At 38.5% G+C, this 15,833-nt stretch overlaps 1 protein-coding gene across 1 annotated transcript in view; it reads left to right on the top strand.

Moving 5' to 3' along the window:
* sacm1la (SAC1 like phosphatidylinositide phosphatase a) overlaps positions 1 to 15,833 on the top strand; it is a 32,718-nt gene that overhangs the window by 13,573 nt on the left and 3,312 nt on the right. The window contains exons 6-19 of the mRNA XM_084739413.1: positions 597 to 656; positions 749 to 782; positions 899 to 1,000; positions 2,811 to 2,896; positions 3,073 to 3,159; positions 3,251 to 3,319; positions 3,409 to 3,488; positions 4,284 to 4,382; positions 4,463 to 4,601; positions 12,846 to 12,915; positions 13,023 to 13,095; positions 13,217 to 13,310; positions 14,828 to 14,920; positions 15,009 to 15,066. Of these exons, the coding sequence (XP_084595539.1) occupies positions 597 to 656; positions 749 to 782; positions 899 to 1,000; positions 2,811 to 2,896; positions 3,073 to 3,159; positions 3,251 to 3,319; positions 3,409 to 3,488; positions 4,284 to 4,382; positions 4,463 to 4,601; positions 12,846 to 12,915; positions 13,023 to 13,095; positions 13,217 to 13,310; positions 14,828 to 14,920; positions 15,009 to 15,066 (1,144 nt within the window). The remainder of the gene's footprint in view (positions 1 to 596; positions 657 to 748; positions 783 to 898; positions 1,001 to 2,810; positions 2,897 to 3,072; positions 3,160 to 3,250; positions 3,320 to 3,408; positions 3,489 to 4,283; positions 4,383 to 4,462; positions 4,602 to 12,845; positions 12,916 to 13,022; positions 13,096 to 13,216; positions 13,311 to 14,827; positions 14,921 to 15,008; positions 15,067 to 15,833) is intronic.

Below are 15,833 nucleotides of genomic sequence, written 5' to 3'. Positions count from 1 at the left end.
TCATAGACAACAAAGTTTATAAAGTTTCCAGTCAATCAACAACTCACAAAAATGTGTGTTTTTTAAGGGAATGTGAGGATATTGTGATTACTAGTGTGTTCATCTGTGAAGGTAAAAACCCAAACGTGTAATTTGCTTTACAGTGAACCAAATGATGTTCTTACAGGATGTCAGTTGAGTAGGTGGTTCTTAAATGTGCCCTGGACACACTGCACACACACTGCTGAAAGAATGTGGTCATATGTGGCCCAGACCACCTCCAAATGTGGAATGTGGTCTGAGCAATTGGATCTCAATGTGTCCTCAATGCGTTTTGGGTGCATTCACACCTGTCCTCAGAGCTGGACACTTGTGATCAGATTAACAGTATTAGACAGTAAGAAAAATATAGAAACTTGCCATCCTTCAAGGTTTTTGTAGTTCTCTGTCTGTAGTTTATAAATGGTTTGTAAATGATCATAACATAGTGTTTTTTTAATATATAATTTTGTCCATTACTTACATGTAACCATGCATTAACTTATGCCTGAATTTTTGTTTTTAATTCATAGGTAATCAATAATTAGCTAATAGAATCCTGTGCTTGTGCTTTTCAGGCAGACCAGAGGTTTGTGTGGAACGGGAACCTCCTGAGAGAACTGGCTGCCCAGCCAGAGGTGACCCTCAGCCCATTTCTTTAATTCATGCTAGTTTGTGCTTCTGTGCTTCATGTTTTTAATTGGAATAACAATCACTATTTTCTCCATAGCTTCATAAGTTTGCACTTCCTGTTGTCCATGGATGTATCCTTTTCACTAAGTGTGTAACGTTCTCTAATGGAGCCTTATATCATACATGTAACACGCTGTAGATAAGATAAGTTTCTGAGCACAGTCTTTCCTTGACCCTCCTGGTCCAGTCATTGTCATGAAGCCATGTCGTATAAACGGGAAGATCTTTGAGTGGATCCTCATATCTAGGAGAAGCTGCTTCCGGGCTGGCGTCAGATACTATGTTAGAGGTAAAAAAAAAAAAAAAAAGAAAACCTGAAGCACCACTCTGAAGTGGGTGGGTGTGTTGAACTGAACTGCACCAAGAGGGATCTTGACTAACAGAGAGCAAAGGAGCTGATAACCAACACATTTTTATAAACAGTTCAAGTTTAATCTTCGATGTCTTGTAGTGAGCGAGCCAAGATCAGCTTCTGCTGCTCTGATCAACATAGCAGATGATAACGTGGTCCCTCAGTGGTTCACAACCTTTTCCCTTAAAACTGCAGCAGGGACTATTTAATTGATGATGAAACAATGTCTATTTAATACTGATGCCTCAGTGGACTGTTGGCTCACTTGCTAGAGTGTTTGCCCCATACTGAGGCTGTGTGTCCTCTGCAGCAGCCATGACTTTCCCACTCTCTCTCCCTTTCCTGTCATATCTTCAGCTGTCCTGTTAAAAAACATAAAGGTGTAAAAGCCCCAACCCCACCCAAAAAAACTTAAAAAAACTTATATGATCTACATCACCAAACAAGACTAAACAACAAGATTAACAAGAGGACTGGCTATTTCCTTATAGTTATTCTTAATACCTGGGTCAGATTCTCCTTGGAGTCTGAGGAATTACATATAATTATATTCAAAGCAATAAGTATAGAACAACAGAAAAACTGAACAGTTCACACAAACAGTAAAAACAATAACAGCAGGACGTTTGTGCAAAACGAGCCATTTGGATGAAATTTGAGCAGATTATTTCCTGTGAATATTGAATCAGCATATTTGGAACTTTTTATTAAGTGATCTGTCTGTATCATGTATTTTTAAACCTTAACAAACATACTAACTCAATAGGCTTTTTTTTTGGCCAAAGTAAAGTTTTTTTTTCTTTCTGACGCTTGGCCATTATTCTGTTAGTTCTTTGATCATTTTGATTGCATTTTTTCATTGTCTTTATTATTTTAGAAACACATTTTTATTACATCTTCAAGTACGGCAATAGAAATGGCTATGCAGATAATAAAAAAAGCCGCCAGAGAATGTCTTGTACCAAATATATATTTTCTCTCATCCTTAGTTTGTTTAGTTTGAGTCAAAGTCATAAACTTATTTCCTTACAATTTGAAAGAATAAACACAGAAGCATAACAATATACATCCAGGAAGGAAACAATAAATGAGAAAAATAAATAAATTAAAGTCCTTGTCACAGTTTGGCTTTACATCATTACATAAATGTTACAGTTAGATATTTAGACACCTAACAGACATTTTGATTGCATTTTGCAATGAATTTTCGCAGTGACTGAAGACTGTGAATGTAGTTTGTGTTTAGGTCTTCGTCTGCCATTATCCTGTGAAGTTTTTTTTTTAAAGAAAAAACATTTATCTATTGCTTTTATACATTTACACACTGAACATTCATTACAGTACACAAACAATATCTGAACAGTCCCCAAACATGAACATATGGCAGTGTCAAAAGTAATAATAATTAAAACAAAACAAAAAAAAGAATAATTAGATCAATTTAAAAATAATTATAAGAAGGGGAAAAAAGTTAAATACAAAGATACTGTGTAAAGGATAATAATTAAAAACAAATAAATAATGTGATTTTTAAAAAAAAAAAAAAAAAGGTAGATAAATACAGGTATTGATCAGCCTGTGAAGCTTTTTAAGTGTATATCTTAAGTAATAATCTGAACTTTAAAAATAACAAGTTGTCTTACACCTCTTAAAATGATGAAGGCCTCATGACCTCTTGTGAAGCTTTGACAGGACTGATGACAATACTGACTGTTGATGAATATCTTTTGTTCTGCTTTCTCCACAGGTATCGACTCTGAAGGCCATGCTGCTAACTTTGTGGAGACTGAGCAGTTAGTTTTGTATGAGGGAGCAAAGGCTTCATTTGTACAGGCAAGTATGAGGGACAGTCAAGACCGTTATCCCCCTGTGAGTTGGGGATAATTCAAACTTGTCTTTTTTTTACATCCCTCTGTTCAACACTCTCATATTTCACACGTTAAAGTAACTTTGAGAAGTGTAGGATTACAGCAATGACTTTTCAAAACAAACTTTTCTTTCATTCCCAGACACGAGGCTCCATGCCCTTTTACTGGAGTCAGAGGCCCAACCTCAAATACAAACCAAAACCAATAATCAGCAAAACCACCAGTCATGTAAGAGCAGGTGTTTTCATATTTCTGTGTATGATTTTAAATAGTGATCAGTCTGAAAATGTGACACTAACCGGTTGAAAACTTTTTAAAGATGGATGGTTTCCAGAGACATTTCGACTCTCAGCTCCTCATCTATGGGAAGCAAACGATTCTAAACCTGGTAAGGGATAATTTTTTATTCGTCTTTAGTTTGAAAGCAAATCTAAGCAAAGACTCATGAGGCCAGTTTATGTTTTCTTGTTTTTCTAGGTGAATCAAAAGGGCTCAGAGAAGCCACTAGAACAGGCCTTTGCCAAGATGGTGTCTGGCATGAACAATGGTATGCTAAAGTAAGTGTCACTCAAATACACTCAATACCTTCTCAAATTTCTATGTTCACTGAGTGCTCTCAGTCTCTCATGGTGTCATTCAGTGAATTTACATACACTGTGGTAACCTGGTTTCTCTAAATCTGTGTATACATGTAGTCGGTCATTACAATTACATTTACTCTGTTTTTATCAATGATTTTACTTTTATTTCAGTATTTTTATCTTAAATATGTTAAAACCAAATTCCCATACGTAAACTGCATGGAACAAAATTAATCAGCAGCTGCAGCACAGAGGAAGCTGTGGGAGGGAGGTCATCTTTACCCAGTGGTGTGGTCAGTAGCAGCAGTGCAGTGTTCTCTGTGGATACAAAGCTCGTGAGTTTGAGCCCTGCTAAGAGCAGCACTCTGTAGAGTTGAAGGGGAAAAAATTCAGACACACACATGTGCCTCAAATCTGCTGACAGACCGGGCTGCAAAACACAGTTCTGGAAAAATCTACAAGAAAAAATCTCTTTCTGCACACTGCAGAGTAATCAACAGTCTGCAGGGGGAATATACTTTGTGAAATCAGATTTGTGTTATCCTCCAACCTGACTGCAGAAACCAGATTACTGGAGAAAGTCAGCTATAACCTGGTTACCTCAGTGCATGTGAACACACTGATTGTATTACCTTTCAGTGTTTGTGCGTTTATAGTTTTCATTTAGCTCTCCTTGAGAACTGTGATGACAACATGTATTTCTGCACCTCTGTAACAAAGTATGGCTGTTGTATGATTGTAGGACATTCACTCCATCTCCTCTGTCCTCAGTTACATTGCCTTCGACTTCCACAAAGAGTGCAGCCACATGAGATGGGACCGTCTGCAGATCCTGGTGGATGCTGTCGCTGAGACACAAGATGAATATGGGTAACTTAATAAGCAGCTCTTCTGGGCTCACATCTAGTTGTGTGCTGTGAGGAAGTATTGAAACTTTTCTCTGGGTGCAGTTACTTCATGGTGAACTCAGAGGAGAAGACGGTGGCCCAGCAAAGAGGAGTCTTCCGCAGTAACTGCATGGACTGCCTGGACAGGACCAATGTCATCCAGAGCCTCCTGGCCCGACGCTCCCTACAGTCTCAGCTTCAGGTACTTTAAATTTATTGCTGCTCAGCCGCTTTGGAAATAGTAATTCAGTACTTTCACAGTGTAGCCTTCATTGGTCATTATTGCCCCTAGATAATACTACTGTACTTCACACTTGTCTTGTTTATCTTGTTATAATTTTCCCAACATCCAATGTTCCTGCTGGTTATTAAATTTTGGTAAATTTTTTGAATTCAGAGAGGGGAATTTTGATACATTCTCTAGAAAGTTCAGCAGAAATTCAACAACGAGAAAATAAAGACAATAATTCACGTCAGGGTAATATGGGAGAATATATTGGAGAAGCAGATATGACATGAACAATGTCTTTGTGGATGTGATGGAAAGGATTAACTTTCAGATCACATCCTCAGTCATATTGTACCCCCATTATATGGCGTGTGCTTATGAAGGTATGAACCATCCATTTTGGTAACACTTCATAATAACTATAATGAATAATACAGCTGCAATGATTCATTGCAATCGACTATTAAATTAATTGCCAACTACTTTGATAATAGATTAATTATTTTGAGTCATATGTTCATTAAAAATATGTCCAAAGTCTCTGATTTCAGCTGTAGTCCGCTCTGAGAGTAAAGTGAATATCTTTGGGTTGTGGCCAAAATGAGACATTTGAGGATGTCAGCTTGGGATTGTATGTTGGATTATGGCATGCTGACTTTTCAGTATTCAAATAAAAAATTTCCCAATGTTCTGACACACCTGCCTATCCTGTTTTACTCAGGAATATGTCACAGTACTCTTAAAATGATGTTTCATCTGGACGGATAATCTCTGCATAGTGTATACTGTGTGTGTCGCACAGTGGAGTGTTAATCCGGTGTAAACATCCCACATGAGGTCCATGTACTGTCTCTCTCCAGAGCTTTCAATCATATCCTTCAGCAGATGGAGTTCAGTTTTCTTAGAGATGGATTTATTTGCATGTAGGCTCACTAGCTATTATGATTATTCTTAAATGTTAAGCATGACTGTTCCTTCTTTGCATTGCTAGCTGTTTTAAGAGCATCAGTGGATGGAGTGGCTCTCTTAACACTCAAACTTAATCTAAAATTTTAAAACTCAAGCTTTGAACTGAAAATGTAACTGAGCAAGATCCATCTGCTGATGAAGACTGTGATGTAGTTGAAAGCTCAGGAATAAAGCTACAAAGAGAACCTGAAATTGGCATTATTTTATTTATTTGTTTATTCATGTATTTATTTACACCGATCAGACATAACATTCTGACCACTGACAGGTGAAGTGAATAACACTGATTATCTCTTCATCATGGCACCTGTTAGTGGGTGGGATATATAAGGCAGCAAGTGAACATTTTGTCCTCAAAGTTGATGTGTTAGAAGAAGCAGGAGAAATGGGCAAGCGTAAGGATTTGAGCGAGTTTGACAAGGGCCAAACTGTGATGGCTAGACAACTGGGTCAGAGCATCTCCAAAACTGTAGCCCTTGTGGGGTGTTCATGGTCTGCAGTGGTCAGTATCTGTCAAAAGTGGTCCAAGGAAGGAACAGTGGTGAACCGGCGACAGGATCATGGGCGGCTAAGGCTCATTGATACACGTGGGGAGTGAAGGCTGGCCCGTGTGGTCCGATCCAACAGATGAGCTACTGTTGCTCAAATTGCTGAAGAAATTAATGCTGGTTCTGATAGAAAGGTGTCAGAATACACAGTGCATCACAGTTTGTTGTGTATAGGGCTGCATAGCTGCAGACCAGTCAGGATGTCCATGCTGACCCCTGTGCACCGCCAAACGCACCAACAATCAGAACGTGAGCATCAGAACTGGACCACAGAGCAATGGAAGAAGGTGGCCTGGTATGATGAAACACGTTTTCTTTTACATCACATGGATGGCTGGGTGTGTGTGAGTCACTTACCTGGGGAACACATGGCACCAGGATGCACTATGGGAAGAAGGCAAGCTGGTGGAGACAGTGTGATGCTTTGGGCGATGTTCTCCTGGGAAACCTTGGGTCCTGCCATCCATGTGGATGTTATTTTGACACATACCACCTACCTAAGCATTGTTGCAGACCACCACCAGACCCTTTCATGGAAATGGTATTCCTTGATGGCTGTGGCATTATATACAGTTGTGCTCATAAGTTTACATACCCTGGCAGAATTTGTAATTTTTTGGCCATTTTTCAGAGAATATGAATGATAAGAGAAAAACTTTTTTTTCACTCATGGTTAGTGGTTGGGTGAAGCCATTTATTGTCAGACAACTGTGTTTACTCTTTTTAAATCATAATGACAACAGAAACTACCCAAATGACCCTGATCAAAAGTTTACATACCCTGGAGATTTTGGCCTGATAACATGCACACAAGTTGACATGAACAGGTTTGAATGGCTACTAAAGGTAACCATCCTCACCTGTTATCTGTTTGCTTTGTAATCAGTGTGTGTGTATAAAAGGTCAGTGAGTTTCTGGGCTCCTGACAGACTTTTGCATCTTTCATCCAGTGCTGCACTGATGTTTCTGGATTCTGAGTCGTGGGGAAAGCAAAAGAATTGTCAAAGGATCTGCAGAAAAAAAGGTAATTGAACTATATAAAACAGGAAAGGGATATAAAAAGATATCCAAAGAATTAGGGGTGTCACGATTTCGTTTTTTTATCGAAATCGATCGAAATTACGTCATAGTCTCTAGCATCGAAATCAATAAGAGAAGATCGACGATCGATGACTTCAGTACCATCATGACTACTCATTCACTCAATATCAAGCATTGTTAGTGTATCATTTTTGAGAAATAAAGCCTCCAAGTTGCATTTTTGGCTCAGAGGAAGGTCTTATGCTCCATTTTTGCTGTACAGTAATGACACTTTGGTCCATAATTTCTGACAATGGTTGATGCAGTTGTCTTCAGTACCATCCTGACTACTCACTCACACAGTATCAGGCATTTTTACTGTATCATTTCTGAGAAATTAACCTTTAAATATCCATTTTTTGCTTACCAAAAAAAAGGTCTAATACTCCATTTTTGCTGTACAGTAACGACACTTTGGTCCATAATTTCTGACAATGGTTGATACAGTTCACCTCACCACCATCCTGACTACTCACTCACTCAGTATCAGGCATTTTTACTGTATTATTTTTGAGAAATTAACCCTTTAATATCCCTTTTTTGCTTACATATGTTCAAGGTTTACTGTACAGTAACGAGACTTTGGTCCATAATTTCTGACAATGGTTGATGCAATTGTCTTCAGTACCATCCTGACTACCCACTCACTCAGTATCAGGCATTTTTACTGTATCATTTTTCAGAAATTAACCCTTTAATATCCATTTTTTGCTTACCAAAAAAAAGGTCTAATACTCCATTTTTGCTGTACAGTAACAACACTTTGGTCCATAATTTCTGACAATGGTTGATGCAGTTGTCTTCAGTCCCATCCTGACTACCCACTCACTCAGTATCAGGCATTTTTACTGTATAATTTTTGAGAAATTAACCCTTTAATATCCCTTTTTTGCTTACATATGTTCAAGGTTTACTGTACAGTAACGAGACTTTGGTCCATAATTTCTGACAATGGTTGATGCAGTTGTCTTCAGTACCATCCTGACTACCCACTCACTCAGTATCAGGCATTTTTACTGTATCATTTTTCAGAAATTAACCCTTTAATATCCATTTTTTGCTTACCAAAAAAAAGGTCTAATACTCCATTTTTGCTGTACAGTAACAACACTTTGGTCCATAATTTCTGACAATGGTTGATGCAGTTGTCTTCAGTCCCATCCTGACTACCCACTCACTCAGTATCAGGCATTTTTACTGTATAATTTTTGAGAAATTAACCCTTTAATATCCCTTTTTTGCTTACATATGTTCAAGGTTTACTGTACAGTAATGACACTTTGGTCCATAATTTCTGACAATGGTTGATGCAGTTGACTTCAGTACCATCCTGACTATTCACTCACACAGTTTCAGGCATTTTTACTGTATCATTCCTGAGAAATTAACTCTTTAATATCTCTTTCTTGCTTAAAAAAAAGTTTTTATGTTCAATTTGCATTTACAGTGATCCAAGTACAGCAAATATGAAACACAAGTTCAAACTTTCAAGTATTGGTCCAAGCCACTGACCAAAGGTGTTATTTTATTGCTAGCAAATATCACAATTCCAGTCATCAGCCTTTGCCTGCTGAAGTGCTGCAGAGTCCATGTTAAGGCACTCCACATGGAACCACCGGCAACAAATGTCACACTGAATCTGGAAAAGGAATGCATGAATAAAAGTTAATATTTAATCATGATGGACAAAATATGATACCCGGCTGTGAAGCTATCACTATATGTAGAGCAAGATAATCATGTCTTATAAAGATGCAACTATTAACTAAAAAAATATTACTTTGAATATCATGATCATCAATATCATATTTTGTCCATCATGATTAAATATTAACTTTTATTCATGCATTCCTTTTCCAGATTCAGTGTGACATCTGTTGCCGGTACAGCCACTGTACAGTAAACCTTGAACATATGTAAGCAAAAAAGGGATATTAAAGGGTTAATTTCTCAAAAATTATACAGTAAAAATGCCTGATACTGTGTGAGTGAGTAGTCAGGATGGTGGTGAGGTGAACTGTATCAACCATTGTCAGAAATTATGGACCAAAGTGTCATTACTGTACAGCAAAAATACAGCATAAGACCTTCTTCTGAGCCAAAAATGCAACTTGGAGGCTTTATTTCTCAAAAATGATACAGTAACAATGCTTGATATTGAGTGAATGAGTAGTCATGATGGTACTAAAGTCAACTGCATCCAGCATTGTCTGAAATTATGGACTAAAGTGTCGTTACTGTACAGTAAAATAGTTAGCTCACTCTGTGTTAAAGTAGCCCTGACTTTCTGAGTGGACGCGGAGCATTAACCGTAAGTTTCATAATACGGGTGCACTGAAAATGTTCGTGTGGCTGGCTTGACCAAACGACGACGAAAGACGGCTCACTTGACCACAGTCCTTACTCTGTGGTGGAAAACGCTGGATTACTGTACTGTAGCCACGCTACAGTATGCCCAGCAGGTCGCATCTTACAACAAAAGTGTTGCCCTCCATGTATGAAGACGTTAAAGAAAAAGTTTTGGGGGTCTGAGCAATGCAGAATTAGTTGCCTTAACAACAGATGGCTGCACCTCAAGAGCAACTGAGAGTTACATCACCGTCACAGCACACTACGTCAATAATGACAAATCAAAAATAACAGTTGCCTTGTCTGGCCATAAATATGTAAATAGTTAATATCTTGATAACTCAAAGAGCATCTCTCTCTCCAGATAAAGATAACAACATATCTTTCTTAAAGAAAAAATACTTGAAAGAAGAATGTAAAAATGACAAAGTCATTCTCAGGGGACAAAAAAGTCCAAACTACTTATTTTTTTATGTTCAACTGTTCAGACTAGTCTAAAAATGGCATAGGCCTCTGTGCTATAAGAAAAAGAAAAAAAAATCAAAAATCGAATCGAATCGTGACCCTAAAATCGAAAATCAAATTGAATCGAGGATTTGGAGAATCATGACACCCCTACAAAGAATTGAGAATGGCAATCAGCAGTGTTCAAACTGTAATTAAGAAGTGGAAAATGAGGGATTCTGTTGAAACCAAACCACGGTCAGGTAGACCAACAAAACTTTCAGCCACAACTGCCAGGAAAATTGTTCGGGATGCAAAGAAAAGCCCACAAATAACTTCAGCTGAAATACAGGACTCTGAAAAAAGTGGTGTGGCTGTTTCAAGATGCACAATAAGGACGCACTTGAAAAAAAATGGGCTGCATGGTCAAGTCGCCAGAAGAAAGCCATTACTATGCCAATGCCACAAAACATCCCGCTTAAAATACATCAAACAGCAAAGAGACAAGCCTCAAAACTTCTAGAACAAAGTCATTTGGAGTGATGAGACCAAAATTGAACTTTTTGGCCACAACCATAAACGTTACATTTGGAGAGGAGTCAACAAGGCCTATTATGAAAGGTACACCATTCCTACTGTGAAACACGGAGGTGGATCGCTGATGTTTTGGGGATGTGTGAGCTACAAAGGCACAGGAAACTTGGTCAAAATTGATGGCAAGATGAATGCTGCCTGTTATCAGAAAATACTGGAGGAAAATTTGCACTCATCAGCCCGGAAGCTGCGCATGGGACGTACTTGGATGTTCCAACATGACAACAATCCAAAACACAAGGCCAAGACGAGCTGTCATTGGCTACAGCAGAGTAAATTGAAGGTTCTGGAGTGGCCATCTCAGTCTCCTGACCTCAATATCATTGAGCCACTCTGGGGAGATCTCAAACGTGGAGTTATTGCAAGACAGCCCAAGAATTTACAGGAACTGGAGGCTTTTTGCCAAGAAGAATGGGCAGCTTTACCATCTGAGAAAATAAAGAGCCTCATCCACAACTACCACAAAAGACTTCAAGCTCAAGTCATTGATGTTAAAGGGGGCAATACATGGTATTAAGAACTGGGGAATGTAAACGTTTGATCAGGTCATTTGGGTAGTTTCTGTTGTCATTATGATTTAAAAAGAGTAAACACAGTTGTTTGATAATAAATGGCTTCACCCAACCATTAACCATGAGTGAAAGAAAGGTTTTTATGTTATCATTCATATTCTCTGAAAAATGGGCAAAAAAATCACAAATTTTGCCAGGGTATGTAAACTTACGAGCACAACTGTATATATAATGCACCATGCCACAAAGCAAAAATGGTTCAGGAATGGTTTGAGGAGCACAACAACGAGTTTGAGGTGTTGACTTGGCCTCCAAATTCCCCAGATCTCAATCCAATCAAGTATCTGTGGGATGTGCTGGACAACTTACAGGACTTAAAGGATCTGCTGCTAACATTCAGGGGTCTAGTGGAGTCCATGCCTCGATGGGTCAGGGCTGTTTTGGCAGCAAAAGGCAGGTGGCCATAATGTTATGCCTGATCGATGTATTTATTTATTTAAAAGGCTAAAATGAGGTAGATATACTGGAATATATACCATGTTACTGTGAAGTGAATTAGTTGGGATTGATTTTTCATACTGTTGTTTCCAATGTCAAGAATAAATTATGATGCTTAACATTTTGGTCATATTTAGGCAAACAAGGTTTCAAATGTACTGAGCTAAGGGACTACCTAAAGACTTGGTATTTTGCTCAAATGGGACGTAGCAGTGCACGCTTCAGGCAAGCTCATGAGCGAGATCCATGACTGTCTCATCCTGTTCTCTGAGTGCACAAAAAAGTTGGACTGAGTGGCAAAGTAAAGGCTGGTTTATTTTGAAAGCTTGGAAAATGTGTCAAACCAGATTGAATAATACACACATACTACATGAGATCAGTTTATTTGATGTTTGTGAGTCTTGTAAGCATGTTTGGTCAAGATACTCCACTGATATCCGAATACAGATCCCACACCTTCGTATATTTTTGCTGGTGGACATCATTTAGTCCATCTTGTCAATATATTTTAGCATCATATAGTTCAGAGGTATAGTTGGGGTTAAACAGTTTATTCATCTCTTTGAAATGAGACTGACAGTTACACAACTAATGTGGGGAAACACGGTAAACTACCCCAGTATGTACCACCTCACCCCTGATTTAGTTACATTTACCAGTATAATGTTATGATGATCAATGTAAGAATTTATCAACTGTAAAAGTCATTTGCAGTCACAGTTAGCCATGCCAGCACTACAAGGAGCCAAAATGTTAGTGTATTTTGAAAATTCAGGATCACGTAAATATAAAAATCATCTCTGTTTGAAGTTACAATCAGGCATGAGCTCTCCTATATGTTTGATACTGGGGTTAAGGAGGAGAAGATTAGGTTAATAAACAAGTTTTTATTTTATAGTTTTGCTAGTTTATCCAAAAAGTGATGAAGACAACCCAAAGCAAGCTGACAAAAACAAGCATCAGCCACCCAACACTCTGTGTGACACAGGACATAAGGCAACATCCCTGGGTGAAATACCAAGTCTTTAGGGAGTCCCACTGAGCTAATGGATGTTAGCAAATAAGTGGATTGTGTTGATTTTGGGTGGTACTTCCCTTTAAATGAACAAATCTTGTGTGTCCTGGATTTGGTCTGTCAGATACAAAAGGGTTGTAGGATCTGCTCATGCTGTGAGATGTGAATGTAGCTGAGCAGTGTGTGTACTGTGCCTGTGTGTCCACAGAGGATGGGGGTTCTCAATGTGGGTCAGAGGATTGAGGAGCAGGCTGAGTTTGAGAAGATCTACAAGAATGGTAAAGTCTTGTGTGTCCTTGACTATAAGCGTGTACTGTGTGATTAGTATAAAGTGTAGCCTCTGAGTGTGTCCTCACTGTACTCTGTGTGTGTGATCTCTAACCAGCATGGGCTGACAATGCCAATGCATGCGCTGTACAGTACGCAGGAACTGGAGCTTTGAAAACAGACTTCACCAGGTACAGTACTGTAACATCCTTCACTGCCATCCAGTTCACTAACATGTGTGTTGTTTTCTGGAGTAACTCTGCAGTATTGCTCTCACAGCTGTTGTTTGATCAAAGTTCATTTGTCCTTCAGGACGGGGAAGAGGACCAGGTGGGGACTGCTCATGGATGGTTGGAACTCCATGATTCGCTACTACAAAAACAACTTCTCTGATGGATTCAGACAGGTACAATATGATGTCTGTGACATCCCCACTGAACAAGTTGGTACAGTGCCAGAAAAATCCATTTGTTTCAAACTTAAAGGGATAGTTTATATTTTTTTAAGTGTGCTGGCACAGTATATTTATCCGTAGTAGGAGTTTGGAGAAGCGGCAGGAGAACCGGAATAGGAAGCTAAGAAATGTGTTGCTGTGGGCAGGGTCAGCAGCAAAATGTATTTTAGACCCCTAAAAAAATTAATATCTGTTTTTCTTTTTAATCTTTTTTTAAAGATTTTTTTCTGGCTTTTTAAAATTTTATTATGATATAACAGCCATGGAGAGAGACCAAAGGGTGAGAGAGTGTGAGGGGATGACACAGCAAAGGGCCGCAGGCTGTAATGGAACCAGGGCTGCTGTAGAGGACTGACAGCCTCGCTCTACCAGCTGAGCTACAAGGGTTCCTGCAATACAGTTTGTGTTTATTTTTTGGGGGGGAATATTTTCACAACTTTACCATACTCTCTGACAGTCTTTTCTGATTGAAAACCACCATTATACAAGCCAAATATCACTCTCTCCAAAGCCACCAGACTACTTTTGCAAAAACAGTGATTTTACCTCATGGAACAGCAGAGTTACCAGTCTACTGCTGCCTCAATTTATTAGTTTACATGTGTTATTGTGTGACTTTGGCAAATAGGAACAAACCCTTTAAAACAATGAAGTCACACAATAACACAAACAGACTAACAGATTGATGCAGTGGTAGACCAAGAGCTCCTGTGTTCTGTGAGGTAAAATCACTGTTTAATTGGTTTGTAGACAGTGATATTTGTCTTACATAAGGGAAGTTTCCCATCAGAAATGTCTGATTTTTTTTTTTTTAGGTTTCTAAAATACGTGTTGCTGCTGACCCTGTCCACAACAGTACATTGCTTAGCTGCCTACACTGGTACCAAGTGCCACCTACTTTAGGTAAAACACTGACTATGGATAAGTACCTCATATAACCACACTTCAAAAAAGATCTATCTGAGCTATCCCTGTAAGATAACAACAGATTTAATAAATACATACACAGTAAGTGCACATAATGATTTAATAACTCCACTCATGGGGTGCCCTGGTGGCTTAGTTGGTACAGCCTGCAGCCCATGTACAGTGTCCTCTGTAGCAGCTGTGGGTTTGATTCCATCCTGTGACCCTTGGTTGCACATATTGTCATATCTTATCTGAAATATCTTCAGCCATCAATAAACTCCCTCCAAAATATTACAAAAATAAATTCATCAAATAATACAAAACTATACATTATCTCTAGAGCAGAATATTTGACAAAATATAATATAGAAAAATAAATTGTATATAATCAGATTGTGGCTTATGTCACACTATAAGCTCTCAGACAGGGATAGCAAGCTTTGCTCCTTTAAGCTTTCAGTGAGACTGTCTGTGAAATGAGCCACAATAAGACAATGAATGTTTTTGAAACGTGTGTATGATGAAAAATGTCCAGTCACGTGTGGATTTATTGCTCTCAGGATTCCATTGACCTGTTTCTGGGTAACTTTGCTGTTGATGAGTCAGATGGACCCACTCCTCTTCGTGTGCAGAAGGACTGGAAGTTCCTCACAGTCAGTATTTATCAGTGTTTGTCTGTTATCAGCAGCAGCAGTTAATGTGACTGTTAGTCTGATCCTTTGAATCTTGTTGTTTCTGCAGCTGCCCATCATTATGCTGGTGGCATTTTCCATGTGCATCGTCTGTCTTCTCATGGCTGGTAAGTTCTTCTTTGCTCATCTCACACACACACTCACATCATCTGTGGTTGTTATAGTCTGCACTGCTGTAATATTATTCAATGAACAATTAATTTTAAACTACAGAAAATTCACATTTGTGAATTTGGGATTAAATATGTATCAGCTGTTGGTGGCTTTGCTGGTAACTCATAGAAACGTTACAAATAATCAACACTTTTATTGATGAATAGTAATTCCTGCTCAGCTGAGTTTGTTGCTTTTCTTTATGTTCTTATTAATTTTGTGAGTATATTTGTAAATATAGACTTTTTACCTTTATGTGGTCCAGAATAACACAAAAAGAAAACCTATCAATTAGGTAGGATTTTTCTTTACGAAGATAAGAAACTTTAATGCTTTTATGCTTGAAATGCACATTTACATATGAGGTTTTGACCAACCACATCTGATAGCAAAATTATCTTTACCCGTTTTGTACAAGACCAAATCAGACCAAAATTTACCAGGCGTTTAGTGTGGACAGAAACAAGAGAGGGCAGGTGGGAGGGGTTGTGGAGAGAAAGCTTTGTCTCTAAAATTCACTCTCTGATATGCTCTTACTATGTTTGTAGCTTCTAACTGACTTGATGGTTTGGAATTTAGTTTCACTCCCACCTCTGTCTCTGTACCTCAGAGAGATGTAACTGTTTAAGTGTTAAGTTTGCTGATATAAACCAAACATTTTCTGCTACTGCACACTGAAACCTTACTACTAGTAAACCACTGTGAAGCTTTTATTGTGTAG

This window comes from Lutjanus erythropterus, chromosome 16 (genome assembly GCF_056507025.1).
Source record: "Lutjanus erythropterus isolate fLutEry1 chromosome 16, fLutEry1.hap2, whole genome shotgun sequence".
Lineage (NCBI taxonomy): Eukaryota > Metazoa > Chordata > Actinopteri > Lutjaniformes > Lutjanidae > Lutjanus > Lutjanus erythropterus.
The sequence above is the reverse complement of the archived record's forward strand: the minus strand, read 5'-3'. Positions and strand labels throughout refer to the sequence as shown.